Below are 27,863 nucleotides of genomic sequence, written 5' to 3'. Positions count from 1 at the left end.
AACAAAAAAGGCCGAGCACCCATTGGACGGCCAGCTGGCACGTGAGTCCACAGCTGATTTCCTGGCTTTTTTTGTGTGGTTTTTATTTTTTTTGTTGCTGCTGCTGCTGCTGTGTGTCAATTTCAGCAGGAGATTATGATGTCTCTCGCTGGTCACTGCCCTGCACTCTTTCTCCGCTGAAGTTGGCTTGGGGGGGGGGAGGCGGTGAAGGGGGAGGAAGACGCAGAACAAGCGGTGGAGGGGGCGGCAGCAGCAGCAGCAGCAGCAGATCCTGCCTAACTATTAATTGCTCCCCGCCGAACATTTCCCCATTTCCTTTCTTTCTTTCTTTCTTTCTTTCTTTTGGACACATCTGGCTGGTTTGGCAGGAGCGCGCGGGGAGGGAGGGGGGCAGAGAAGGCAAGGGAGCAGCAGCAGCAGCAGGGGCGGCCCTTTCTCGAGGCGCCCCCCGCGCGCTCACAAAAGAACCGAGCCCACGAAGAGCACGCCGAAGCGGGGCGCCGGAGGGAGGAGGCAGCCAGCCAGCCAGCCAGCCAAGCAGCCAGCCCGCGCCCGGGTCGGCCTGCTGTGCCCGCGCCACCATGGCCCAGGCAGGGCAGCTCAACATCCTGGAGCCCGGCTGCCCGATCCAGGTGGAGCACGACCGCAAGAGGAGGCAGTTCACCGTCAGGCTGAACGGTAAAGGCGAGACCAGGTGGAGGTGGCGGAAGAAGGGGCAGACAAGGGGAGCTTGGGGGGTGGGGGGTTGGAGGTTGGCTCGTGCATGGCTCCCCTCCCTCCTTTCATTTGGCCCTATCGGATTTGCTGTGTGTGTCCCCCACCCAAAAAAATACCCCGCGCAATCTTTTGTTTGGAATGTAGAGAGGCGATGGATGCGCTTGCAAAAAAGGAAAAAAATCCTTCCCTGCAATTCTCTTTGGAGAATTCAAAGCAAATCTCTGTGGTTTTTGTTCTTGTGAGGCTTAATTTTTTAATATTAGTTTCTCTCTCTTTCCTTTACACCCCCCCCCCTTATCTCTTTTATATTTTAAAAAAAACTATTGCTGCAGTGTGAGGCTGGTTATGCAACAGATTAGTTATGGTGTCAACCTCTTAGCAACTGGATACAGGGAGATTGTGGGAAGGAGGAGGTGGTGGGGGGGGAGAAGGGGCTACCCAGAAATTTTATTCCTGCTTTCTCTTCTCTTTCTCTCCCCCCCCCACCGCCTGCCTTCTTCCCCTGTGTGAGCTGCGCTCTTTTGCTCCCCGTAAGCTGCTGCTACTGCTGTCTTGGTTACTCTCTGGTTGGTAGGGGAACACCTGTCCTCGCAGGATCTATTTTTAAATAAGCTGTGGAGGTTGATACCAGAAGCCCCCACGCCCTCCCCCTTCCGCCTCGCTCTGTGGTACAAACTTGCTTAATTTTTAGTTTGATTGCTGCCGCCTTCCCCCCCTCCCTTTTCTCTCAATCTGCTAATTTTGAGTAAATCATGTGATGGGCAAGATTACTTTTATAAATCCGGTTCCCTACTTATTTTTGCTGCAGGGAACAGTACTTAGATTGTAAGCTGCATCTTAACAGCATGTGGGGCCTGATCCTATGCATATCTTATACCTTGCAGACTTTCCAAAGGGAGTTGCTTTCGAGTAATTTGCTGTGGTTGTCAGAGATTGGCTACGGCTGCAGTCCTGTTTTCTGTGGTGTGGCTTGAGAGTCCTAAAACACATGTAGTAAAAAAAGCACCACCCATGACCATATGCAGAGGGCATCCCCTTGTTTCCTAGCATCACGGCTGAGGCCTAAGGCTAGTTCAAGGCATGTTGCCATCTGAAGCGAAGCGGCAAATGGTAACACTAACACGAACCCTTCCCGAGTCTGGGGCTGCTCACAAACCATTCATGTACAGCACATGACTTCCCTCAAAGAGTCCTGGAAAGAGTAGTTTGTTAGTGGCGCCCACCTGAGAGGTGCTGGAACTATGCTCCAGTTGGAAAAAAAACACTGCCCTGGTCCATGACTGCAATATTACTAAGGGCAAGCCGTGTCAAAAGAATGAAGTTTGTGTGTTTGTTTGTGTGTGTGTGTGTGTGTGTGTGTGTGTGAGAGAGAGAGAGAGAGAGAGAGAGAGAGAGAGAGAGACCCTTTTAACATTACTTTTTGCAAGGTCCATGCTGGGATTCTCAAATGGCTTAAGCATGCTTCATAGCTTTCCTGCTTGACCACTGAAGGGACAGATTACACAGGGTTCCCCAAACTTAGGTCTCCAGCTGTTTTTGGACTACAACTCCCACCATCCCTAGCTAGCAGGGCCAGCAGTGAGGGATGATGGGAATTGTAGTCCAAAACCATCTGGAGACCCTGGATTTAAGGGGTAGGCAACGAGCAAGGCAAGGGTACCAGACTTGGGCTGGGAGACCCCCCTGGCATAAACCTTGGAAAGAAGCTTCCAGTCAGAACAGAAAATACCGAGCTTAGATGAGCCAATATCCTGACTCAGCAGAAAGCAGTTTCCCATGTTTTCATGAGAATTGCTGTTGCATTCAGGATTGTTATGGGCGTCCGTATGAACAGGACACTGGATTAGAAATGCATTTGGCCTGATCCTGCAGGGCTGTTATGTAGGCTCCTGTCTGTTTAATGAATCAACAACATAAAGGAATGCATATTTGCTCCCAAAGCCTGCTGCATTGACTTGCATCTTCAGCAATATGCTGGTGTTAGATATTATCAATGCTATTTTGAAAAGTTGCGCGGAAAGGTACAACACCATTGCCCATTCAGCAGACGGGTTATGTGAGCAATGCAAAAAAACAAGTCCATTAAATATTAAGGGGTGGGGAGTCGAAAATGATGAAGTATCTCCTCAGAGTACCATTTGGTTTCAAGATGGTTCTGTGTCAAGTTATAAGAGTGGATAAGAGTGTCTTGCTGATGAATACATAAAACTTAACACCCTGCCCAGTCAGAGATGTGCCTCTGATAGTCGTTTATGACCCACAAATGACCTGAAAGGAACACAGAAAATCTCTTCTCCTGTTTGTATAGGAGAATCTCCTGCAACAGATTCTTGCTCGCTGCAGGCGACCAGGCAGGTGGCTATTTCTGTTAACCTCAGCTGGAATATATACTGCATTGCATGGATAACTTTCTCTCAATGAAAATGCTTGTCTTTTCTAAATATATCAAGATATGTTCCATTTTTCCTCTTCTGCTTTTATTTTTAAGCTAAGAACCACCATTTTTGGGTTAAGGAAAAAAGAATTAAGCGCTTGCTCCTAGTCAAATTGCAGGTTATATTAAAATGGGTAAACAATTTCAAAAATGATATACCCAATAGGAGACATTGTTCATAAGCTACTAAGAATAGTAACACAGAGATTTTGTTTTTCGCTAAGTACCACCACATGCTGTTTTTTCAGGCCTGACAATGGGTGAAAGTAAACCATCAAATGAATATTGCTGGGACGACTGAAGGGCTGGAAAGAAAACAGTGAAGCCAAACAGTCTCTTTAAATAGCACATGGTTAAAATAGTTTCATACTGAAGGATTCCCGTAGGAAATCTGCCGAGCTGTAAATCAGTTCAGTTGCTCTTGTTGTTTTTAAAAAAGTTGTGTGAGTGAAAAGGTATTGTTGCAGTAGGCTTTAATTTTCTTTAGCTCCGAAAAGAGATCTCGAAAGGGTGTGCGGAACATGATAGGGAAATATTTATACAAGGGTGAAGAGTTTGGAAAAAAAAATGAGCGGGGAACAGATGTTAGTGTTCACTCTTTACAATGAAGGCAGGGTGTATAGGGAACACTGTTGAATAAGCTTGCAGCTGGTTTCAATAACATTTTCCACCAAGCACCTGAATGAAATGTGGAACTCTCTGTCACATGATGGCCAAAGGAACAGCTGCATCCCCAGAAGGGCTATACAGGAGATCATGGTGCATTTTAAATATTCAGGGTTTCATTGAACAAGTGGTTCCTTTTAGGGAATAGTATGTTCTATTGTTGGACTCTTGTCACCTTTTAAAAGAATTATATTTCCTTTTCTCCCAAGAGCTCAAAGTAGTGGTACAGCCCTGTGAAGTAGGCTAGTCTGGAAGAGTGACTGGAAGAGAGTGCAAACGGTGCTACCTAGCTATAAAATCAGTTTACTGGCCTTGCAGTGAGGGCAGACATCTGAACCCTAAGGTAAAGGTAAAGGGACCCCTGACCATTAGGTCCAGTCGTGACCGACTCTGGGGTTGCGGTGCTCATCTCGCTTTATTGGCCAAGGGAGCCGGCGTATAGCTTCCGGGTCATGTGGCCAGCATGACTAAACCGCTTCAGGCCAACCAGAGCAGCACACGGAAACACCGTTTACCTTGCTGCCGGAGCGGTACCAATTTATCTACTTGCACTTTGATGTGCTTTCGAACTGCTAGGTGGGCAGGAGCAGGGACCGAGCAATGGGAGCTCACCCCGTCGCGGGGATTCGAACCGCCGACCTTCTGATAGGCAAGTCCTAGGCTCTGTGGTTTAACCCACAGTGCCACCCGCGTCCCATCTGAACCCCAGACTTGCTCTAATGATCAGATGTAACGCTAAATCTTGGCTTGCCTACTCCTCCTCTGGCACAGCTACAAGGAAATGATCAGAAACTTTTCATTTCCACTTTAGATGAACCGCAGTTTAGTATGTTATTGATCCCTAAACTTGATTAATCTTGACTGTAGTTAGTTGAAACAAGCCACTTTCACAAACTATGGCTTAAACCACCTTCTTTCAACAATCTACTGTTCAGGGTTTGCACGACACACTTAGCTGCACTTCATCTGAAATGAAAGTGCAGTGGAAGCTTAAGGTCGCCTCCTTGCAGTTACATCAGAAGAGGAGAGGGAGGAAAGACAAACCCAGAGCTCACTGCAGATTGTCCACGGTTTAGTACTGCATCCAAACAAAGCCACTATTTATCCCCATTGTAACCTGGGAACTGTAGGGATCAGCACGACTGCAATAACACATGCGTAAGAGTAAAGTCCACTGAAGTCAGTGGCAACTGGAGAGGTTCAGCTTGCAAGCAGGCTAAGCTTTCCCAAAGGATCTTCACCAGCCAAAATGCAACCTTTAGTGTTTACTTGGAAATGCAAATGATCTTGGAAAGAAGTGCTAGACTTTAAACCACTGGTATGAAGTAGGACTTTCATTCTCTGACTTTCTCCATTGCCAGCCTTCCCCAGCTTGGTGCCTTCCAAGTGTTTTGAGCTGCATCAGCCCCCAGCCAACAATAGTTGGGAAGGCTGCTCTGTGCTAACCCATCACAAACTTGAAAGCCTCATTATCACCGCCTTACCTTGCCAGAGCGCTACAAGCGGTCATAATTGCTGCTGCCCTGAAAAAAAAAGTATTGGAGCTGCACTCCCAGTCCACAACACAGCTGAACAGTAGTTTGCGGGGAGAAGGTAGGAATCTCTCTAAAGTAAAGGTAAAGGGACCCCTGACCATTAGGTCCAGTCGTGGCCGACTTTGGGGTTGCGGCGCTCATCTCGCTTTATTGGCCGAGGGAGCCGGCATACAGCTTCCAGGTTATGTGGCCAGCATGACTATGCCGCTTCTGGCGAAACAGAGCAGCGCACGGAAATGCCGTTTACCTTCCCGCCGGAGCGGTACCTATTTATCTACTTGCACTTTGACGTGCTTTCGAACTGCTAGCTTGGCAGGAGCAGGGACCGAGCAACGGGAGCTCACCCCGTCGCGGGGAATCCCTCTAGCTTAGCCTTTTTCCTGATACGCAAGCTTTGTAGTTTTAGGAAACATTTTTCTGGGGATATATGCCATTGTGAGAGTTTCCTCCTTCCATCCAGATTCAGATCTACCGCCTTATCTATGTGAGACTTTGCTTGCACCAGCAGCAGAATCAGTTGGTGGGAGTTCTGAGAAGATAGAATTGGCTGGACTATGTCAAGTGAGCTTGTGTGTGTGTGTTAATTACACTTTTGATGCTCACCTACATTTTAAAAAAACCACCTCTCTGTGCAATTGGGTAACAAACAAAACAGAACCTTTCCCCGTGATGAGCTTCTGCTTCTTTTTATTTACAGGGGCGGGGGGCGGGAGTGTTCACATCACCCCAACCTGCAAGTCGGTCCACTCCACTACTTGATCATCTGAGGCCCTTTTCTGTGTGCCTCCTCCACAAGAGGCCCAGAAGCCAACAACACAAGAACAGGCCTTTTTTGTGGTGGCTCCCTGTTTGTGGAATGCTCTCCATAGGGAGGCTCGCCCTGTGCCTTCATTACATATCTTCAGCCACCAGGCGAAAACATTTATCTATAACCAGGCCTTTCGTTGATTAACATTCTATGGCCTTTTAAATGTGTTTGTTATTGTTTGATTATGTTTACAGTGGTACCTCGGGTTACAGACGCTTCAGGTTACATACGTTTCAGGTTACAGACTCCGCTAACCCAGAAATAGTACCTCGGGTTAAGAACTTTGCTTCAGGATGAGAACAGAAATCATGCAGCAGCAGCACAGTGGCAGCAGGAGGCCCCATTAGCTAAAGTGGTGCTTCAGGTTAAGAACAGACCTCCAGAACGAATTAAGTTCTTAACCCGAGGTACCACTGTATTTTGTTTTCTCATTTTGTATTTTTATGTTGTGAACCGCCCTGTGATCTTCAGAGGGAAGGCGGTATACAAATTTAAGAAATAATAGTGATGATGATAATGCTTCACGGCTCTTACCATTTGCTCCATGCATCAGGTATGGGCAACCTCTTGCCCTCCAGATGTTGCCAAACTACACTTCCCATCAGCCCCAGCAAGCATGTCTGTGGCAGGAGATCATAGAATCATAGAGTTGTCCAACCCCCTGCAGGAATATGCAGGTGGCCCGGATGGGGATTGAACCCACGACCATGGCGTTATCAGCACTGTACTCTAACCAACTGAGCTAACTGCACTCCAGATGATGGGAGAAGTATCTAAGAGACCTCATTCCCTTCCGGAGCTACAATTCCTAGAGTTGTTTAACTATCAATCCCTCTTCGCAGGAAGCTCAGGGAGTTGTAGCTCCATGAAGGGAACAGGGGTTGGCTAACAACTCTCAGCACCCTTAACAAACTACACCTCCCAGAATTCTTCAGGGGGAAGCAATGGCCCTTTAAAATGCTATTGGAGACCCTCCAAGTGTCCCTATTTTCCAGGGACAGTCCCAGATTTACAGAAGTCGTCCCTGTTGTGATCCCAGAATGTCCCGCTTTTCCTAAGGGTGTCCCTATTTTCGTTGGACAAATGTTGTGGGGTATGGAGCTATGTGCCACCCCCACCCCCCGAGCCAAGGAGAAAAGTAACTATACAGCCTTTAGAAGACATCTGAAGATGGCCCTGTATAGGGAAGTTTCTTGATGTTTAATGTTTTATTGTGTTTTTATATATGTTGAAAGCTGTGCAGAGTGGCTGGGGCAACCCAGTCACATGGGTGCAGGGTATAAATTATAAATTATTATTATTATTATTATGTAATAGGATGTCCTATTTTCATCAGAGAAATGTTGAAGGGTATGGATAACATGCTGCTTGTATTTCAGAGGGGCTAGAGAGGACGTGCCCCATTTACCTTTTTTGTTGGTCTCCTTTGTGAGTGTGTTTTAGAAGGCTATTGGGTGTGTGAAATAATATGTCTAAAATTAAGGAAAGTGATAGATAGAGCTTGCAGATTTTAATAGGAAACCTGCAACGTTTCTGCCCCATGATTCTTTGTGTTTGCTTTGTCATTGTGGCCTCTTCCAAACTTCCCCAGAAGATGTGAACGCGTTTAATTCTTGGCCCCGAAAACAAAAGCCTTCCCAGTAACTTTTCTCACTTACGTGCAATAATTGCTGTTGCTGTTTTAATTTGCCCTGCCCATTTTGCCTTCTCTGATTTGAATTGAAGGTGAATCCCAAAGAGGAAGAAGCTTTGCTTTGTCAAACATGAGCTGGCCTGTTTGCCAAGCGAGTTCTCTGGCACTCCTGTGGCTTAAGCCCTCTCTCTGTGGTCTGTTTGGTGCTCTTTTTCTCTCTAGTAACATGCCAGTTGCTCAAGTTTGAGGGAAAACAACCCCCTTCTAAACAAGAGTTTTGTCCTGAATCACAAGAAAGCAGCGGCGCTCTCGGAACAAACTGTTCCTTTTAATTCTGCAACCTGCCTGGCCTCTCTGTCTCTCTCCCTTTCTTTCTCTTTCTCTTTCTGTGGGCGCTTGTTCAAACAGCATTCATAGCCGTTTCCTGTTGCCTAGTCCGAAGGCCAAGAAGGAGTCTCCTTATCTGCATTACCTCGTTTGCCTGTTTAAAAAGTGTGAGAGACAGGAAAGGGGTGGTATGTACACACCAGAGTGTTAGTGCGCGCGTGGGTTGCACAGATCCAACTTTCCCCATGTGCATTTAATTTTTGCGTGTTCCTTTGCGCACTATCACATGCAATTGAACTCTTACCTCCATGTTTCCCATCCACACTAGTTATTTCGGACCCTGACTAGTGGGTGACAAGACTGGCTGGGCCAGACCAGCGGAGAGGCTCCTACATTTTGCTTATCATGCGCAGGCATTTGCACAAGGGCCCTTCCAAGCTGCCCTAGCCATCTGCCTGATTCTAAGAACGAAGGAGGTGGGGGAGCATTTATTTGCCCTGCACCAGAACTAGAGGCAACCCTCTCCCCCAGCCAGCTTGCTGTAGTTTTTAGCACCTCCACAGGTGGCAAATTCTGCTGTTGCCAAACCAGCATCTGTTCAGGCCTGCCCCGAGTCACCCGGCGACTTTCTGTAACAACTTCATGGTGAGTTCTCTGAAACTTTCAGTGGTACCTCTGGATGCGAACAGGATCCGTTCCGGAGCCCCGTTCGCATCCTGAGTAGAACGCAACCCGTGACTGCGCGGGTCGCGATTCACTGCTTCTGTGCATGCACTGCTTCTGTGCATGTCATTTTGAGTTGTGCTCCGCTACTTCCGGGTCACCGCGGAGCGTAACTTGAAAACGCTCAACCTGAAGCACATTTAACCCGAGGTACAACTGTATTTTTCTTGGGAAAAAGCACTGGTCAGACCATTGGTCTGCACTGCCTGGCAGTGGCTCTGCGGGATTTCAGACAGGGAGACTTCCCTAGCCCTACCGAAAGGCGCTGGGGATTGAACCTGCGACCTTGTGCGTGCAAAGCAGACGCTTTGGCCCTGAGCTCCAGCTCTTGCCTCTTCCATATTGATTCGCCGTGAGCGCAGATTCCTAAAGCACAGCAGAGCTTAGCTAACCCACGGAAGCGATATTTGGAAATGCCGTGTCCCCAAAGAAACTTCGCCATGTGGCAGCTCCTTTGCCATTGCAGTGGTTTCAGCCTGGCGACACTGAGCTGAATTGTGTGTCTGACACACTTGGCCTGTTGAGGCTGGAAAAGGCCTAGCTGACTTCCGTCATCCCTTGTTTGGGGTTGTACCAGCCTCTTCCACCTCCCAAGGACCCCCCTCCTGCCCAGCATCTTCCCAAGACTCAAAGCTGTGCCTGGGTGCTATTCAACGCATGTATGAATTGGGGGCTTTTTATTCTGCCTGGGATGATTGACAGCTCTATGCGGGAGCGCATGCAGTCTGCGCACAGAGCCCTGCAACCCCTCCCCTCTGGCCTGACATGCTCCCATGCTTACAAGATTATGAGTCAATGCAAACCTTTCTTTCCTTTTTAATTGGAGTTTAGTCAGTCCTTACCCTGCCTCATGCGTCCTGTGCATGAAATTTAAACCACACAATCTCTGCTGTCTTTTGCGCCAGCTGAAAGAAAACTCTGCCCCATCTGCGCTATGAATCTGAAACTGTGTCCTACCACTTTGAACAGTCATAGCTTCCCCCCCGAAGCATCCTGGGAGCTGCGGCTTGCAAGGGGTGCTGAGAGTTGAAAGGAAACTCCTATTCCTCTCACAGAGCTATGGTTCCCAGAGGGGGTTGCAATCAATTCCACCAGTGTGGTGTAGTGGTTAAGAGTGGTAGTCTCGTAATCTGGGGAACCGGGTTTGCTTCCCTGCTCCTCCACATGCAGCTGCTGGGTGACCTTGGGCCAGTCACACTTCTTTGAAGTCTCTCAGCCCCACTCACCTCACAGAGTGTTTGTTGTGGGGGAGGAAGGGAAAGGAGAATGTTAGCCGCTTTGAGACTCCTTAGGGTAGTGATATAGCGGGATATCAAATCCAAACTCCTCCTCCTCTTCTTCTCTTCCCAAGAAGCTCTGAGAATTGTAGCTCTTAGAGAGCCACAGCTGCTCAATTTAGACCAGGTGAGTGGAACCTTTTGGCCCTCCAGATGTTGCCTCGCCGAGCATGGCCAGGGATGATGGGACTTGTAGTTTAGCAATACCCAGAGGGCCAAATGTTCCCTGCATCTGGTCTGGACATTACTGAGCTGGATAAGTGAATGGCCTGACTCAGTGGCTTCCTATCTGCAGATAGCAGGCTTAGGATGTAGAATCATAGTAGAGTTGGAAGGGTCATATAGCCCAACTCCTTGCAATGCAGGAATCTTGGAAATCTGTTGTCTTTTTCTACAATAGTGTTAGAAGAGCACTCCGTTTTCACAGTGGCCAACCAGTTGCCTATGTGAAGTGTGCGGTAAGACCTGAGTGCGAAAGCACCCTCCCCACTTGAGACAGCAGACCTACTTGTGGGAGCCTGCCCCAGTTAAGACAGAAAGCAGCTTTGTTCAAACATGCTTATAAGTTGCCTTGATGTTGGCCTTCTTATTTTTTTAAAATATATTTTTTAAAGGAATTTTGCCTTGCCTTTCCGGCTCAAGAGCTTAAGCTACACATGGTGGCTAATGCAGGAAGTGAAAAATGCCTTCGTAACACGTGTACTTAACAACTAAGCAGGTGGATTGCGGAGAAAGTTTTTAGCAGAAGGAGAGACAGCAAAATCAATCCAGCGAAGCTGTGAGAGGGGGAAGTCTCTTTGTCTGGGCAGCCCAAGACATTACCATGCACACTACCCAGTCTTGCGCCCCAGAGAAGTGCTGCTAACCTCAGTGGCGTAGCGATGTTTGCCGGTGCCCAGGGTATGTACAGCCCCGGAGGGTGAATGGACCCCGTTGCACTGGCCTAGCCCTTGTCCCCAGAGCCAAGCAGGCCTGTGCTATGCTGCTTGTCCATCCACATAGGGGGGAGCCTGGCTGGCCAACATGGCCCTTGGTGGGTGAATCTTCCCAATGCCCATGGAGAGGAATGCCAGATTGGCCCCTACACTGGGGTCACCCCTTGCCCACCTTCGTCTGCGTCCGCTCACTGTCTGAGCAAGGAGCGAGTGAGCGCTAGCTGGGCAGCCATTTAGCGAGGGGGCCAGGGATGCTGCAGCAGTCCCAGGCCAGGCTCCGGGCCCAGAGACCCCTGGTAGCAGGCAGGGCAAGACAGGGATCCCTGTGTGGGGATGCCTGGTTTGTGCCCCTCCAAATTGTGTGCCTGGGGTCCTGGCCCCCCACACTATGCCCCTGCACTCCATTGTCCCTCAAAACAGACAGAAGCTAACAACAACAGTCCAACACTCGGACCAGAACACTGCACTCCTCCCTCTCTCCAGATGTTCAGCTTCAACCCTCATCACCCCTTGCCAGCATGCCCAATAGTTAGTGCTGATGGGAGTTGTAGTTGAACAACAACTGGAGAGGTATGGGTTTCCCATCCTTGTTTTCCATAAATACTAATCCGCACCCCCCCCCCGGGACTGTTAAAATATTCAAGCTCCCCCCACCTGCAGTCTATTCTCTGTCCATTATGAAGACTGATTCTTTGCTAATGGGTAATACAATTCTCCTGCCTTAGAGAATTATTGAGAAAATATAGTGGTAGTAATGTAATATGAATGTACTGAAGTGCTGTATAAATAGCGTTTAGTACTCTGTAATACTGACCCTAAGATAATGGATGAAGAAAGATGCAATCGTAGAATTGTGGAGTTGGAAAGGACCCTGAGGGTCATCTTAGTCCAGAGCTTTCCCAACTTTTCATGTTGGTGACACACGTTTTAGACATGCATCATTTCACGACACAGTAATTAAATTTCACTAACAAACCAGAGGCTAAACGGACCCCTTTCCAGCCCCGGGAGGAGCATTTGTGTGACACACCAATACGCTGCAGCCAAACACACTAACGTGTCACAACACACAGTTTGGAAAGCTCTGACCTCGTCCAACCCCCTGTAAGGCAGGAATATGTGGCTGTTCTATACGGGGATTGAACCTGCAACCTTGGCATTATCAGCACCACGCTCTAACTAACTGAGCTATATAGGCATCCTGTGGAGGTCCATCCCGTACAGTGTAGGAATAGAGCCTTTAGTGTTTAGTTGAGAATGTATTAACTTATGGTCTGTGTGTGTGGTTTGGGAGCTGCACGGTCAGGAAAAAAACAATGCTGTCCAGGGATGTAAAGACTGTGGAAAGAATAATTGGATGCACTCTCCCTACCTTGGATCAAATCTATGCTTCCAGGTGTCATAAGAAAGCTGCAGAGATGGTGCGCACCCCGGAAATGATCTCTTTCAGCTTCTGCCTTCTGGAAGAAGGTATAGGGTTATAAAGACTAGGACTAGCCGCCTGAGAAACGGTTTCTACCCAAATGCAATTTTGGTTTTAAACGCAGTGTAAGGTAGTCTCTATGGGAGTATACTGTATTTAATTATGGGGTATCAGAGTTTTTAGGGGGCTAACCAGGCTGGGATAGCTGGGATAGCAGGCTTGTTGGTTTCTGAATGTCTGATGTAGATTTTGAATTTCGTTGTTCTGTATGGGACAATGACAATAAAGATCGTATCGTATCGTATTGTAGTGTGGCACTTGCCCTTTTGGAATATTAGACAGGCACTACCTCTGTTGTCCTTTTGGGGCCTACCAAAGACCTTCTTCTTGCAACAAGGCGTTGAAGTTGAGATCTTTCCCAGCCTGCACCTGTGTTGGAATTGTTGTAAAGTTCTTTAAACTCTGTTTCTACTATTGTTTTATCCATTGTTCTTTACCACCCCGGGCTCCTTTGGGAGGAAGGGCGGGGTATAAATTTAAAATAACAACAACAACAACAAAAAGTCTGGGAGATTTTGGTTCTTGGTTTTGTTCCATATTTCTTTTAAGTGTGTGGATGCCATCTTTTCTCCCGCAGGTTGTCATGACAAAGCGGTCCTGTTGTACGAGTACGTGGGGAAAAGGATAGTGGACCTGCAACACACGGAAGTACCAGATGCCTACAGAGGAAGAGGAATAGCCAAACATCTGGCAAAGGTACGGGTTGCAAATGGTGCTTCTACTTGGAGCTCCTCCCCAAAAGAGTACACATATTTTTCATAAAACTTGCATCCCACAATAAGTTATACTTAGATAAGACTGATAGAAACAAGTGAACCTGTTAATAATAATAATAATAATAATAATAATAATAATAATAATAATAATAATTTATTTTCCCCAGCCACTCTGGGCGGCTCCCAACAGAATACAGTCGTACCTTGGGTTGAATGTGCTTCGGGTTGAGCGCGTTCGAGTTGTGCTCCGCGGCAACCCAGAAGTAACGGAGTGCGTTACTTCCAGGTTTCGCCGCTCGCGCATGCGCAGACGCTCAAAATGACGTCACGCGCATGCGTGGAAGCGGCAAAACGCGACACGCGCAGACGTGCCATCACGTCTTACGTTGCATTCAGGATGTGAACGGGGCTCTGGAACGGATCCCGTTCGCATCCTGAGGTACCACTGTATTAAAAACACAATAAAACATCACACATTAAAAATATCCCTAAACAGGGCTGCCTTCAGATGTCTTCTAAAAGTCAGATAGTTGTTTATTTCCTTGACATCTGATGGGAGGGCATTCCACAGGGCAGGCGCCACTACCATGAAGGCCCTCTGGCTGGTTCCCTGTAACCTCACCCTTTGAAGTGAGGGAGCCACCAGAAGGCCCTCGCAGCTGGGCCTCAGCTGGACCTCAGCGTCTGGGCTGAATGATGCGGATGGAGACGTGCCTTCAGGTATACTGGGCTTGCCGATTAATCCGAGTAGGACTAGCATTGGGTACAATCCAGAGTTTGTGGCAAGGAACCTGCAGCCATCCAGATATTGCTAGACTCCAACTCCCATCAGCCTCAGTTAGCATAGCCAGTGGTCAGGGATGGTGGAAACTGTAGTTCAGCAGCATCTGGAGGGCTACAGGCTTGCCATCCCTGTAAGAGATGCAAGTCTGGAAATAAATTGTCATAATTTAGGGAAAGCTTTAGGTGAAGACTGTGCTATCAGGTGAGTATGCAGGTTTGGGCGGGCAACCCCCAGGAGCCTTCTGGGGGGGGGGTTCTTTAGTTTGTACTTGGACTAAACTACCACTGATGTTAAAGATACAGTTGTATTGCAGGATACACAGGGATTTGGTTCCAAGGGTGGTATCCACACATGAAAATCGTGCATAGCCAAAATTACCTTTTCCATGGCTGGCTGGCAAGGGGACGAAGCCTTGTGGGGAGGCCTCCCCAATGTCTCTGCTGCCTCCCCTCCTGGCAGAGAGCAGGAAGAGGGACGTAAGCAGAGACAGATGAAGGTAGAAGGGAGGAGCAGAGAGAGAGAGAGATGCAGGCAAAAGAAAAAGGCTGGAATGAAGCTTCAGATGAGCATGTGTGGTTGAAATTGTGCATGAAAAATTCACGTCGGCTGCGACTCAACTGTACCTTCAAACAGAGGACCATCCTCTGTAAAACAGGACTTGCGGCCACCCTGAGTACTTGTGTGTGTGTGTCAGTGGCTTCTCCTACTGGTAAACTTAATTCTGGGTTTGAAATTATTCAGAAAAGCACTAGAGCAGGCTTCCTCAACCTTGGCCCCCCCAGATATTTTGAGACTACAAATCCCATCATCCCTGACCACTGGTCCTGCTAGCTAGCGATCATGCGAGTTGTAGGCCAAAAACATCTGGAGGGCCATGGTTGAGGAAGCCTGAACTAGAGGTTTCCTCGGCCAGATCTGGAGATCTGGCATAGTGACAGGGTAGGTGGGGAGACAGCGTAATTCGGGGGTTGGACGCATGCTTTGACTTGGAGAATTGGTGGTGGGAAAAGGTACAGAAAGGTCAACGTTTTAGGTAAGGTAGAGAGCTCTGACCCACATCTTACTATTCATGAATGATGAAAATATTTGGGGTCTGGGGGGCAGGGGGCGAGCTACCTGTTGAGGTGTGGCTCCCCCCGCCCTTGCAACTCTGGTGTGACTTATGCTCACAGAAGATCCCAGGATCAATCCCTGTGGTGGTATCTCTGGGTAGGCTTCCTTTCTCAGACCCTGGAGAATTGTTATCTGTCTGTATAGACAATAGTTAGCTAGGCCTAATAATCTGGTTCTCTATACAGTGGTACCTCGGGTTACAGACACTTCAGGTTACAGACTCCGCTAACCCAAAAATACAGTCATACCTCAGGTTAAAGTAGCTTCAAGTTAAGTATTTTCAGGTTGCGCTCCGCGGCAACCTGGAAGTAACGGAGCGCGTTATTTCCGGGTTTTGCCGCATGCGCAGACACTCAAAATTCCGTCACTCGCATGCGAGGAAGCGGCGAAACGTGACCCGCAGACACGTGTTATGTTTACTTCAGGATGCGAACGGTACAGGTACCACTGTAGTACCTCGGGTTAAGAACTTTGCTTCAGGATGAGAACAGAAATTGGGGGGGGTGCGGCGGCAGTGGGAGGCCCCATTAGCTAAAGTGGTACCTCAGGTTAAGAACAGTTTCAGGTTAAGAACGGACCTCCAGAACGAATTAAGTTCTTAACCTGAGCTACCACTGTAATGGGCTGGGGAAGGCTTCATCAGGTGGATGTGATTTGGGGAAAACGCGCTTGCAGGCCAAATTGGGATCTAGGCCAGGTCAAATTTAGCTCACAGGTCAAAGGTTCTCCGTCCCTATAACCAGGGTGGGGAACCGTTTTTCAGCTTGAGCACCACATTCTCTTCTGCGGAACCTTTGTGGGGGAGGGGGGCACATGCCAGGGGTGGGCGGGGCCAGAGGCAAAATTGGGTGGAGCAATTTATACAAATTTATTCTGTACAGTAGTCTTGGTTCCTCACATACTTTCTCTCGCAAGAGACATTATGAGAGTTGAAGGACACATTCCAGCTAGGTAAAAATGCTCAAGGAGGGTGTGGAGTGTGGTTGCGTGAAGGGGTGTGGCTTGAGGAGAGTCCTGAGGGCCAGGCAGAGAAGCTTAGAGGAGCCACATTTGCCCCTCCCCTGGGGCCTGGGGTTCCCCTCACTCCTGCGCAACAACGCAGCTTTGTGTGCTCAAGCCAGGTGGAAAATGTGCAAGGGCTTCGCTGTTATGTGGGGAGCTGGTTGGAGAGGAACCAAAATACGGCAAGGGAAGGTTCGATTGAATGCCGAGCTTGGAGGGTTGGGGGTGGGGGGGACAGGAGAAAGCCATATGTCCAATTACAGCCTGCTCTAATAAACCCTGACGAATGTCCGCGTTATCCTTCTGCACTGCTGCCTCCTCCTCTGTCCCCTCTTTAAGCCCTGCTTCTCTCGACGCTTGCCTGCTATTTTTAGCCCTCCTGTTTTCCAGAAGTGGAACCTGGTCTCTTTGGGAGTAGTAGCACCAGGGTGGGCAAGGCGTGGAGATGGAGAAGGCTCGTTTTTGCATATTTGATTGCCTGTGATTTGCCTCATTTCCATAATGAGGGTTGGCAGGCAGCAGATGTGACGTGCTCTCCCTTCCTGATGTCCTCTCTTGATCTTCAGCGTGAGAACAAGAGATGCTCTCCCGAGGGATGGAAGGAAGAGAAGCTGCCCACGTCTGTTGACTGGCTCCACTCTGTTCAGTGGTAACCTGATGTTGACAAATGTGAGGAGGTGAAAAAGCTGGTCGGAGAAGCTTTATCTGCCACATTTCTGCCTGTCAGATTTCTGTTTAAATGGTTTGTTGGTTTGTTTGTGTTGTTGCTTGCCCTGCTTGTCTGCAGCACACTGGTAGGGAATTGCATTTGCATGAATGCACCGTGCTGGCAGCGCATAGTCTACCACCTTTCTAGGGATAGGGGCGAAATTTTATTTAGCTTGCATTTAAAGGCGAACCTACCTAATTCACACTTTGCAAAACAATACAGGCACAAAACCCCAACCCTCAAAATCTCTGCTGCTTCCAATTTTGCAGTGCAGTATTCCAGCCAATAAATATGAACAATTTTTTCATTTCGTTTTATTTATGGTTTTGGATATTATAACTTAAACTTTCTCTACCACACACACATGCATACGTACACACACACACACACACACAGGTAAAATGTTCATGAAAATGCCTGTATCGATGAAACTTAACATCCAGAAATGCATTATATTGGGAAACTTTCTTTTTGCAAAAATGTGTATATTTGGCAAAATTCCATACAAAACTTTGTACGTAAGAAAACCTTACCAAAAGGTTGGTGAATTTTCATAAGGATCTTTTGTCAGAAAGAGGGGAGGGGAATTGCAAAGTGATACAGAAGTACAGTTGTACCTTGGTTTTTGAACAGCTTAGTTCCTGAATGTTTTGACTCCTGAATGTCGCAAACCTGGAAGTGACTGTTCGGTTTGCAAACTATTTTTGGAAGCTGAACGTCTGATAGGGCTTAGCCATGATTTGGTTTTTCAACGTTTTGGAAGTAGAATGGACTTCTGGATCGGATTCCGTTCAACTCCCAAGGTATGACTGTATTGAGAGAAATTTGTTTCAATTCATATTTTAAAGGTGAATCTAACTAATTCACCCTTTGGAATTCTGAATTTTGTAGTGCGGTTCTCCAGCCCAAGTAATGTGTACAAGAATATACATGGTAGAGTAGAACATGCACATATTGCTGAAAATAACATACAAAAATGCATTATGTAAGGAAATGTGTTTTGCAAAAGAAAAATGTCTGCATTTGGTTACATTAGAACTAAAAGGCTGATGAATTTTCGTGAGGCTTATTCTTTTTTAAAAATAATCACAAATTGATATGGAAATGAATTTAGGATTGGAAAAATGAAAAATGGAGCGAAACCAAAACTGACAAATTTCCCTGCTGGGTTCCTTTTCTACGTAGAACTTGGTTGAAAGCAACCTAACTTTAAAATGCGTCTGGAAACAAATCAGAAGAGAGTGAAAGCTAGAGGGGACCGGCATAATACGTTCGTAATGCCCGGTTCTGATTCATACAGAATGCCTGCTAGATTCTGTAGAAGAGGACATTTCTAGACTATTTTCAAAGGTAGCTCCTTGTACAACAGTATTGCAGTACAGTCATACCTCGGGTTAAATGTGCTTCAGGTTGAGCATTTTCAGGTTACGCTCCACGGCAACCTGGAAGTAACGGAGCGCATTACTTCTGGGTTTTGCTACTTGCGCATGCGCAGACGCTCAAAATGACATCATGCATGGAAGTGACGAATCACAACCTGCGCAGACATGGGTTGCGTTCGCTTCAGGGTGCGAACGGGGCTCCGGAATGGATCCCGTTCGCATCTATAGGTACCACTGTAATGCAGACAGAATGCTTAGCAGAGCATGAACTGCTGACCTTCAAGTAATCTGTACCCCATGAGGTTGGTATCTCAGGTGACCCTAAGTTTGTAAAAGGCTCTGAGTGCCACTGAAGCCACTTGTGTCTCTTGTTACAGTGATGGATCCAAATGCGTCATCCAAGTGATGAACATGAACTTTTCTGAAAGAGCATCCTTTTTGGCCCTAAGGTCTGAATGTGACAGTGGTTTGAGGGCTGTGTTTCTCCTCCCCTGGTGGTCTTCACCCTCTCACCAGCTTATACACACAATCTTGCACACACCTTTCACATGGGGAGGTTCAGCTCCCCTTATTCCTCAGCTGATTGGTACCAATGGTCTTCCTCAAGATGCTTCCAATAACTATCAGCTGGGCAGTGACGGGGAAGCAGTCTTTGGACCACATGGAAGTCTGCCGAGGGCCGCTTGTAGGCCATGGATTGGTGACATGCCCTTCACAGCAAGGGCAGCTTCCTCCCAAACAAAGTAAATTGCCACTTATCTCGGCTGCCTTTGAAGGTGACTCAAAAACTACCACTAATCCAGAATGCAGCAGCCAGACTGGGGACTGGGAACAATCGCCGGGACCATATAACAACCAGTCCTGAACAACTGGCTCCCAGTACGTTTCCTAGCACAATTCAAAGTGTTGGTGCTGACCTTTAAAGCCCTAAACTGCCTCGGCCCAGTATACCTGAAGGAGTGTCTCCACCCCCATCGGTCAGCCTGGACACTTAGGTCCAGCGCCGAGGGTCTTCTGGCGGTTCCCTCCCTGCAAGAAGTGAGGTTACAGGGAACCAGGCAGAGGGCCTTCTCAGTAGTGGCACCTGCCCTGTGGAATGCCCTGTGGAATGCCCTCCCATGTCAAGGAGATAAACAACTGTTCGACTTTTAGAAGACATCTAAAGGCAGCCTTGTTTAGGGAAGTTTTTAATGTTTGATGTTTTATTGTGCTTTTAATATTTTACTGGGAGCCTACAGGGTATCTGGGGCAACCCAGTCAGATTATTATTATTATTATTATTATTATTATTATTATTATTATTAACCACCTCCTAATAGTGCCCCTGTCTTGTTGGCTTCATCCAGGCCAAACTACTGCAGCCAGGCATGGAGATCTAACCAGGCACCAGTTGTTTCTCTGCGATCTGAAGCATATATATATATATGCAGCGGAATCCCAGAGCTCTTGATTGTCTCTTAGCTGCTCATTCCTGATTCCAGAGCGCTCCATTCTCTTGAATCCTCTGCATTTGAGCCTCCTTCACTTCTGCCTCCCCTCTCCCCCAGCTCCAGCAACCGTTCACTAAATTAGCTAATGATCCAGGAGAATTGTGCAGCGCTTATTACATCTGAGCGTTGGAAAAAGAGGGAAAGAAAAGCAACCTCTGCAACCTGCGATTTCTGGTAGAAGTGGCATTGGTTTGCAATTTTGATCCATGAAGCTCCCAGCTGGGATTTTCGTATTTCTGCCCACCCCTGACCGATTTGTGGGGGTTGGGGAGGGGAGTCCTGCTGTTCCTGCATGTGCAGCTTTTCTTCCTCTCCAGTGGTAATCCTGCTCCCTCCCTCCCTCCCTCCCCTTTGCAACAGACATAGGGGAGATGAGGACAATTTACAGCTTCCTTTGTCTGCATGAGGCCGTGATAAAGGGGGCCCAGTCTCTGCCAGGAGGAATTCCTGCCACATCTTAAAGAGATAGCTATTTCACGAACATCAAATCAGAGGTGGCACTTAGAGGCATCCAGGCAATGGCTTTGTGTATCCCTGAGCAACTTTCTTAGCCAAGCTGCTTTTGTCTTTTTTGTTTGTTTCTAAATTCCCATACACAAGCTTGATAATATCCTCCCAGCATTTATCATTGTTATTACTCGTTTTTCCACCCTTCACAGCAAGGTCCCAGGGCAAGTTAGAACGCTAAAGCATAGCTACATAAAAAGGCTCTAAGCATCTTAAAGGTAAAGAGACCCCTGACAATTACCGTATTTTTCGCCCTATAGGACGCACTTTTTCCCCTCCAAAAATGAAGGGGAAATGTGTGTGCGTCCTATGGGGCGAATGCAGGCTTTCGCTGAAGCCCGGAGAGCAAGAAGCATCGGTGCGCACCGACCCCTCTCGCTCTCCAGGCTTCAGGAAGCTATCCGCAAGCCTAGCGAGCCCGGCGGGAGGTCCCGCTAGGCTCGCAAGGCTTGCGGGCGGCAGCCTGCAGCCCGAACCGCGGGACGCGTTCCGGAGCACACCCCGTGCTTCGGGCAGATGTCCGCAAGCCTTGCGAGTCCTTGCAAGGCTTGCAGGCAGCAGCCTGTTCTGGGGGCTGGGGTCGGGGGAAGCTCGGGTTTCCCCCGCCCCCAGCCCCGCGGCTGAGGGGGGGAAAATAATTTTTTTTAATTCCCCCCCCAAAAAAAAAACTAGGTGCGCCCTGTGGGCCAGTGCGCCCTATATGGTGAAAAATACGGTAGGTCCAGTCATGGCCGACTCTGGGGTTGTGGCGCTCATCTCGCTTTATTGGCCGAGGGAGCCGGCGTACACCTTCCGGGTCATGTGGCCAGCATGACTAAGCTGCTTCTGGCGAACCAGAGCAGCGCACGGAAACGCCGTTTACCTTTCCGCCGGAGCAGTACCTATTTATCTACTTGCACTTTGAGGTGCTTTTGAACTGCTAGGTTGGCAGGAGCAGGGACCGAGCAACGGGAGCTCACCCCATCGCAGGGATTCGAACCGCCGACCTTCTGATCGACAAGTGCTAGGCTCTGTGGTTTAACCCACAGCGCCACCCATGTTCCACCTAAGCATCTTAAAAAACCTTTAAAACACACACACACAAAGCATAACAGCAATGAAAATGGGAGGAGGAGAACAATATTTTACAATAAAAACGTCTAAATTCCGTAGAAAGACCCAGTAAAAACAGCAGCTCCTGTCTTTGTTGGGATAATCCTAATTCCTTGAGGTCTAGTAACATTGTCTTTTCAAATATGTTTTTGAAAGATTAGTGGTTTTTATTTTATGATTTTAATGTACAGTACATTATGCATATTTGTTATATTTACATTTTTTAACCCTGGGACCATTTGCTTGCAGGTGGGCTGTAAATGCAAAGGATTTTTGTATGCCTGCCCTCTAGGAACAGAAGGATCTCTCTGTTTTGGTTCTCTGTTTCTCATTTTCCAATATGGAATTCAATTCTCCACATTCAATCTGCGCTATATATATTTTTAATCCTCATGAAAATTCACTAGCATTTTAGTGCAAATTTATCATAATGAACACATTTTTGTATGCAGTTCTGACTAATGTACACATTTTTGCAGGCAATTTCCCCTAATAAAATGCATTTTAAAAAAAATTATGCATGAAAATGTTCTTATGAACAGTTTCCCCTAATATATGCATTAAAAAAAAATACTGTTTGGTTAGAGAACCACATCACAAAATTCGAAGAAGTGCAGATTTCTAATGATGACTGTATTTCAGATTCCTTCAGAAAGTGTGAATATGATAGACTTGGCTTTAAATGTAACCTGAATAAAATTCTTTCCCCCATCCCTATATACCCTCTTTGGCTGACCATAATTTACACGAGTTTTAGAAGACACCAGTGGTACTATTATATGATCTTAGGCCACATCATATTCTATGATACTAAACAGTCATGTCTTCCCTCAAAGAATTTTGGGAGTTTTAGTTTCTTACGGGTGCTGTTAGAAGACTCTGGGAGGGAAATTGGAGTAGTCTAACAAACTACAGCTCCCAAAATTCTTTGAGGGAAGACACAACTGTGCTTTTTTGAGTGCTGCGCGAGTTTGTCCCCCCCCCAAAAAAACCCCCCGCTTTTTTCAGAGGGAAATTGCAGCGTGAAATGATGTGAGATCAAACTCCAAATTTACCTCCATTCTCTCACGAGAGAAAATGGGATGTCCTACTTTTTCTGGGACACTTGCAGGGTATGAAATGGGTTGGGGGTTTTTTTTGGTGGGTGGGGGGGAGATACCACTTTCAAGATGATGTTTGCCACCTGCAGTTTTAGGGTTGGTTTGGTGGGGTGTTATTGGTTTGTTTGTATGTTCTTGTTTTTATCATGTATTTTGTGCTTTTACATTGTATTTTTTTATGTGAATCACCCTGAGATTTGCAGTACAGTGGTACCTCAGGTTAAGTACTTAATTCATTCCGGAGGTCTGTACTTAACCTGAAACCGTTCTTAACCTGAAGCACCACTTTAGCTAATGGGGCCTCCTGCTGCTGCTGCACCGCCGGAGCCCGATTTCTGTTCTTATCCTGAAGCAAAGTTCTTAACCTGAAGCACTATTTCTGGCTTAGTGGAGTGTGTAACCTGAAGCGTATGTAACCTGAAGCGTATGTAACCCGAGGTACCACTGTACACAAATTCAATAAATAATAATCACAATCTGCTTTGCATGCAGAAGGTCCCAGGTTCAGTCCCTGGCATCTCCAGGGCTGATGGGCAACCCTGCCGGAAATCTTGGAGAGCCTTTGCCAGTCAGTGAAGACAATGAGCTAGATCAAGGGTAGGCAAACTAAGGCCCAGGGGCCTGATCCGGCCCAATCACCTTCTAATTCCGGCCCGCGGATGGTCCAGGAATCAACGTGTTTTTACATGAGTAGAATGTGTCCTTTTATTTAAAATGCATCTCTGGGTTATTTGTGGGGTATAGGAATTTGTTCATTTCCCCCCAAAAATATAGTCCGGCCCCCCAGAAGGTCTGAGGGACAGTGGACCCCTGCTGAAAAAGTTTGCTGACCCCTGAGCTAGATGGACTAATGGTCTGACTCAGTATAAAGCATTTTCCTAGGTTCTTGACGTTAACGTATTAAAATCTGCTGTCTGAATGAATCAATTAAAAATGTGTTCCTGATTAATGTTTTTTTTAAAATAATAATAATAATAATAATAATAATAATACAGTGGTACCTCAGGTTAAGTACTTCATTCGTTCTGGAGGTCTGTTCTTAACCTGAAACTGTTCTTAACCTGAAGCACCACTTTAGCTAATGGGGCCTCCCGGTGCCTCTGCTGCACGATTTCTGTTCTCATCCTGAAGCAAAGTTCTTAACCTGAGGTAATATTTCCGGGTTAGTGGAGTCTGTAACCTGAAGCGTCTGTAACCCAAGGTACCACTGTAATAATAATAATAATAAATCCATTTAACATTGCAGCCCTGGTTGAGACAATCAAGGTCATGAACATCAACAAAAAAATAAAAAGAAGGATGGGGCAAACCAGCTTGTAATTTATATTACTGAAAATCAGTATGCACAGTAGGTTGGCACCTGTACGGACCACATATTCAACATGCACCTGCAACCTCTATATAGCTTACTTATTGCACTTTTAAGGTCACATCGTTACCATACGTTGAAAGCACTGGGCTTCTCCCAAAGAATCCTGGGAACTGTGGTTTAAGGGTGGTGGGAGCCGCTGCTCAGGGGGGTAAACTACAGTACCCAGGATTCTTTGGGATGGGAGCCATGTGCTTTAATTGTGTAGGGCAGGCATAGGCAAACTCAGCCCTCCAGATGTTTTGGGACTACAACTCCCATCATCCCTAGCTAACAGGACCAGTGGTCAGGGATGATGGGAGTTGTAGTCCCAAAACATCTGGAGGGCCGAGTATGCCTATGCCTGGTGTAGGGTATGGATGTGACCTCACTCTTTCTCCAAAAAGATGCTGCCTTGCTTGCAAAGCATTTTTAGTGGTACATCCGGACAGCCAAACCCTATTTAGCCAGATATCAGTCAGAAATTTGGAACCTTACCCAGCAAACAGTCATGGGCCTTATTCAAAGCAGAAAACTCAGCTGCTACCTTTGGGTCTTGACAGCGCTTATGAGAGCTTGACGTTGCAAGATGTTGATGGTGGTTCTTTCGCTTTCCTCTGTTTTCAGGCAGCCTTGGATTTTGTGGTCGAAGAGGACTTGAAAGCCCACCTGACGTGTTGGTACATCCAGAAATACGTCAAGGAGAACCCACTGCCTCAGTATCTGGAACGTTTACAGTCTTAACGCAGGAAGGCTGAAGAGCCTACACTCCTTAAGACATGAGTGAGCCTGGCGTCTCTAGACGGCCCAGTGCAGCTTTTGTTTGTGGGCTGACTTGGGACCCCTGAACTGCCCCCTGCACATGCTCAAGAGTTCTTATTTTTGTAAAGACAAATGTGCAACTCCTCAACAATGCTTCCACCTGGCTCTTGCGATAGCTGGTCTCACCTGGATGTTTGTTGTTTACATCGGCCTCCTATCTTAACCATCAGGTGTAAACTAGGCCTTCGTTAGCATTGTGGCAATAGAGGGGTGGGCGAGCGGGGGTCACCTCCTAATTTTGGTTCTTCCTCCCGAAGTAATAAGCATCAAGCAGAATGATCTGAGATCAGGCACCGCTTTCCTTGCCAACGCAGGGTTGGGAAAAGCTGGAAATCTACAAACCTGCAGAGGCGGCGGTCTTTTTTAAACATCCACTTAGGCCCTTAAGCACATTTTGCTATGTCGGGATGCCAACTCACAATGCAAAATAAACCGTGGCTGTCGCAGGGGTTGGACTTGGAAAGGAAGCAGGTTTTCGGTGCTAACTGCAATAAACACGATGCTTTAGAGACGCAAAAACTGTGTCACTCCGATGTGCTTCTGCAGACGTGAGCAATATGGACTGAGTGAGACAGTTAGCAAGTGTACATGGTGAATTTCGTTCCCCACAACAAGGGAACGGCCTACCTGGGTGGCCACCCAGAGGCGAAAGGTGTAATTAAGCGATCCAGTTCGTTTGGGATGGAAGGCTGAAAAACTTGACTGCACATTGGAGAAGGAAAGGGCCTGTTGTTTTGTTTTCGTTCTGGGTTTTGGTGGGATTCTTCTTCCTCGCCCCCTTCCAGAGCTCTCCTCCTCAAGTGGCGGACGTTTCCTCTCACACGGGAGAAGCAATAACAAGACTGAGAGTTTAACGGGTAGCAGGAGGAAGGAAGGAAATGGCAGGGCAGAGGAAACTGTGTGAGGCGAATGAATCCTGGGCATTTTAATAACAGGAAAGCCAGGCACGATCAGCAGCCACTTTTTAGGGTCCCAAATGGAGGCGAGCCAAGGAAAAAGCCACGGCAAGTAAACCTCAGCTGACTTACTGACAGAAACGGACAGTGCAAAAAAAAAAACCACCAGGATTTGCTTGGCAGCCTTGGACATAAGCATGTGAAAGCTGTCAGAAAGAAAAGAGGAGGACTTGGCTTGTTCTCTGGCTTGCTCTAAGCAGCGTTTGTGTGGATGGAGAAGTAATTAACACTTGAACCTCATCTCCGCATGCCTGTGGGTTACATGATCGAAAATGGCAATACCATTTTTTCTCTCTAGTTTTTCAACACTTAATTTTGGCTTCCCCTTTCCATCATGTTGCCCAAACCCTGTCCCTCTGCTCCGAAGTCCTCGTGTGGAGACTTATACTCGACTTAAGAGCTGTTGTAGCTTTCTCACCAAGGCGGGCTAGGCCAGGCTGCCATGGCGACGGCAGGCCGCAGGGGCTTCTCTGTTTGTTCCAGGCCTTTATCGCTTTGAAATGTCCCCCTCTCTTGCCTGGCTTGGTTCTTCAACAATATAGCTGGTGGGTTTGGTTGAAATAAGACTATGGGTCCCTGTGGTAACATTACTCCTTTCAACAGAAAGCTAGGTTGATTGGTGCTTATCTGTATTGTATTTAAAGCAGCAGAGAACCAGTTCTGGCATTTGTGGAGGGAAATCTGATGTATTTCCACTCTCCTGACAACTTTCTCTCTCCCCCGCTCTTTGATGCACACCCCTGCCGACCCCTGCTGACATTTTTGGGTTGGAAAATGGGTAGACCTCTGCCCATTTCAGGGCCGAAGGGAGCTAAAGCAGATGGGCAGAGGAAGACACCCGTTTCTTACCGTTCTGTAACTACTGTCGCGTCCGCACCATATTTTTAAAGCACTTTTGTACGGCTTTCACAGTCACGTAGAATTCGGAAGATTCTCTAGGGGAAGCTGTGGCTGTTAAAAGTGGCATAAGAGTGCTTGAAATGTCCGGTGTGGATGTTGACCCTATCATGATTGCCAATCCCCTCTCCTGTTGTCTTGATAAGATCAACATTTCAATGCAGCACTCATGCTAGGTATGCTGTCGGGTGTCATGTGGAAAGAACCAAGCAGTGAATGCAATCCTAGTCCCACTACTTTTTTTGTACACTGAGTGTGTGTGTGTGTGTGTGTGTGTAGGCAGGCATTTATGGCTGTCAGAAACACGGACTTGCATCTCCTGCTCATGTATACCACTGTTCAACGCAGGTAGAGTTTCTGCCTAGGATGACTGCAGTGGAGGGTCCTTCATTTTGATTTCTTGAGAGAGCCTAGTGAGATCAAGGCCAGCCAACCCTGCCTTAAAAACAAGCTCAGTATTTTGATAGTGCTGCAGCTTCATCCTGAAGGTGCTACAACCATCATTTCAGTCTCTGATCCACCTGAGATGTGTTTTGATAGTATTTTATTACAACACCAAGGGTTTACTGCCGGGTCCACCCCCTTCTCTGTTCTCTGTGTTTTGATATTATGTTGAATAGCAGTGCTTGCCAGTTCCAAGCTGGAGTTTCCAGTTACTCATCCCTTGCCACCAAGAGATTTGCAGAAGCAACTGTGGTGGGGTGGAAACGACTTCTCTCCCTGTCTAGATCAGGGATTGAGAACCCATGACTCTCTGGATGTTGTTGGACTCCCAACTGCCTTCACCTCCAGCTGGCATGGCCAATGATCAGGAGTGGTGGAAGTTAGAGTCCAGCCACACCTGGACAGCCACAGGTTCACCAGTTTGACTCTAGCTTATTTCTGTGATGGGGTATCTCCCTTGCAGCTTGCTAAGACAATTGCTACGGCTTGCTGCTGGAGAACAGAACAGAAGATGGAGACATCTCCCTTACTCATGTGTTGAAGGCACAAGCTATAAAGCTAATTGGGGAAACACAGACAATTGAACAACTCCCAAAACCACCAAATGGAATATCTATTTATGACTTGTCCTCCAGTGTTGTTTTCCACTCAGTGTGGATATATTTTCATTGCCCCCAACCCCTTACTATTCAATTAAAAGTGGTAAATAATGTGCCTTTCCTACTCAGGACCTCTTAAAATGATTTTTCTGTTGTTGTTTGTGTCTAACATTATCCTTCCCCCATTTGTCATATTATTAAGGAAACCTGACCCTATTGCATGGTATACAATAAAAATGTGTGGCTAAACCAATTGGCATTGACTTGTCTTGCTGGTATTTGATAGCGAACGACATGTAACTAAAGAGAAGAGGTAACTCGCGTGGATTAAATTGTGGGCATTAAAAAATGTAAAGGCAGTGTC

At 47.1% G+C, this 27,863-nt stretch overlaps 1 protein-coding gene across 1 annotated transcript; it reads left to right on the top strand.

Moving 5' to 3' along the window:
- Nucleotides 1-70: 70 nt before the first annotated feature.
- NATD1 (N-acetyltransferase domain containing 1) lies at nt 71-27,752 on the top strand. The gene is made up of 3 exons (XM_083585964.1): nt 71-678; nt 13,116-13,234; nt 24,409-27,752. The coding sequence occupies exons 1-3, from the start codon at nt 582-584 to the stop codon at nt 24,523-24,525; spliced, it is 333 nt and encodes a 110-aa protein (XP_083442090.1). The 5' UTR covers nt 71-581; the 3' UTR covers nt 24,526-27,752.
- Nucleotides 27,753-27,863: the final 111 nt, after the last annotated feature.

Source organism: Podarcis filfolensis, assembly GCF_964270895.1.
Source record: "Podarcis filfolensis genome assembly, chromosome: 14".
NCBI lineage: Eukaryota > Metazoa > Chordata > Lepidosauria > Squamata > Lacertidae > Podarcis > Podarcis filfolensis.
This window is presented reverse-complemented; position numbering and strand designations above follow the sequence as displayed.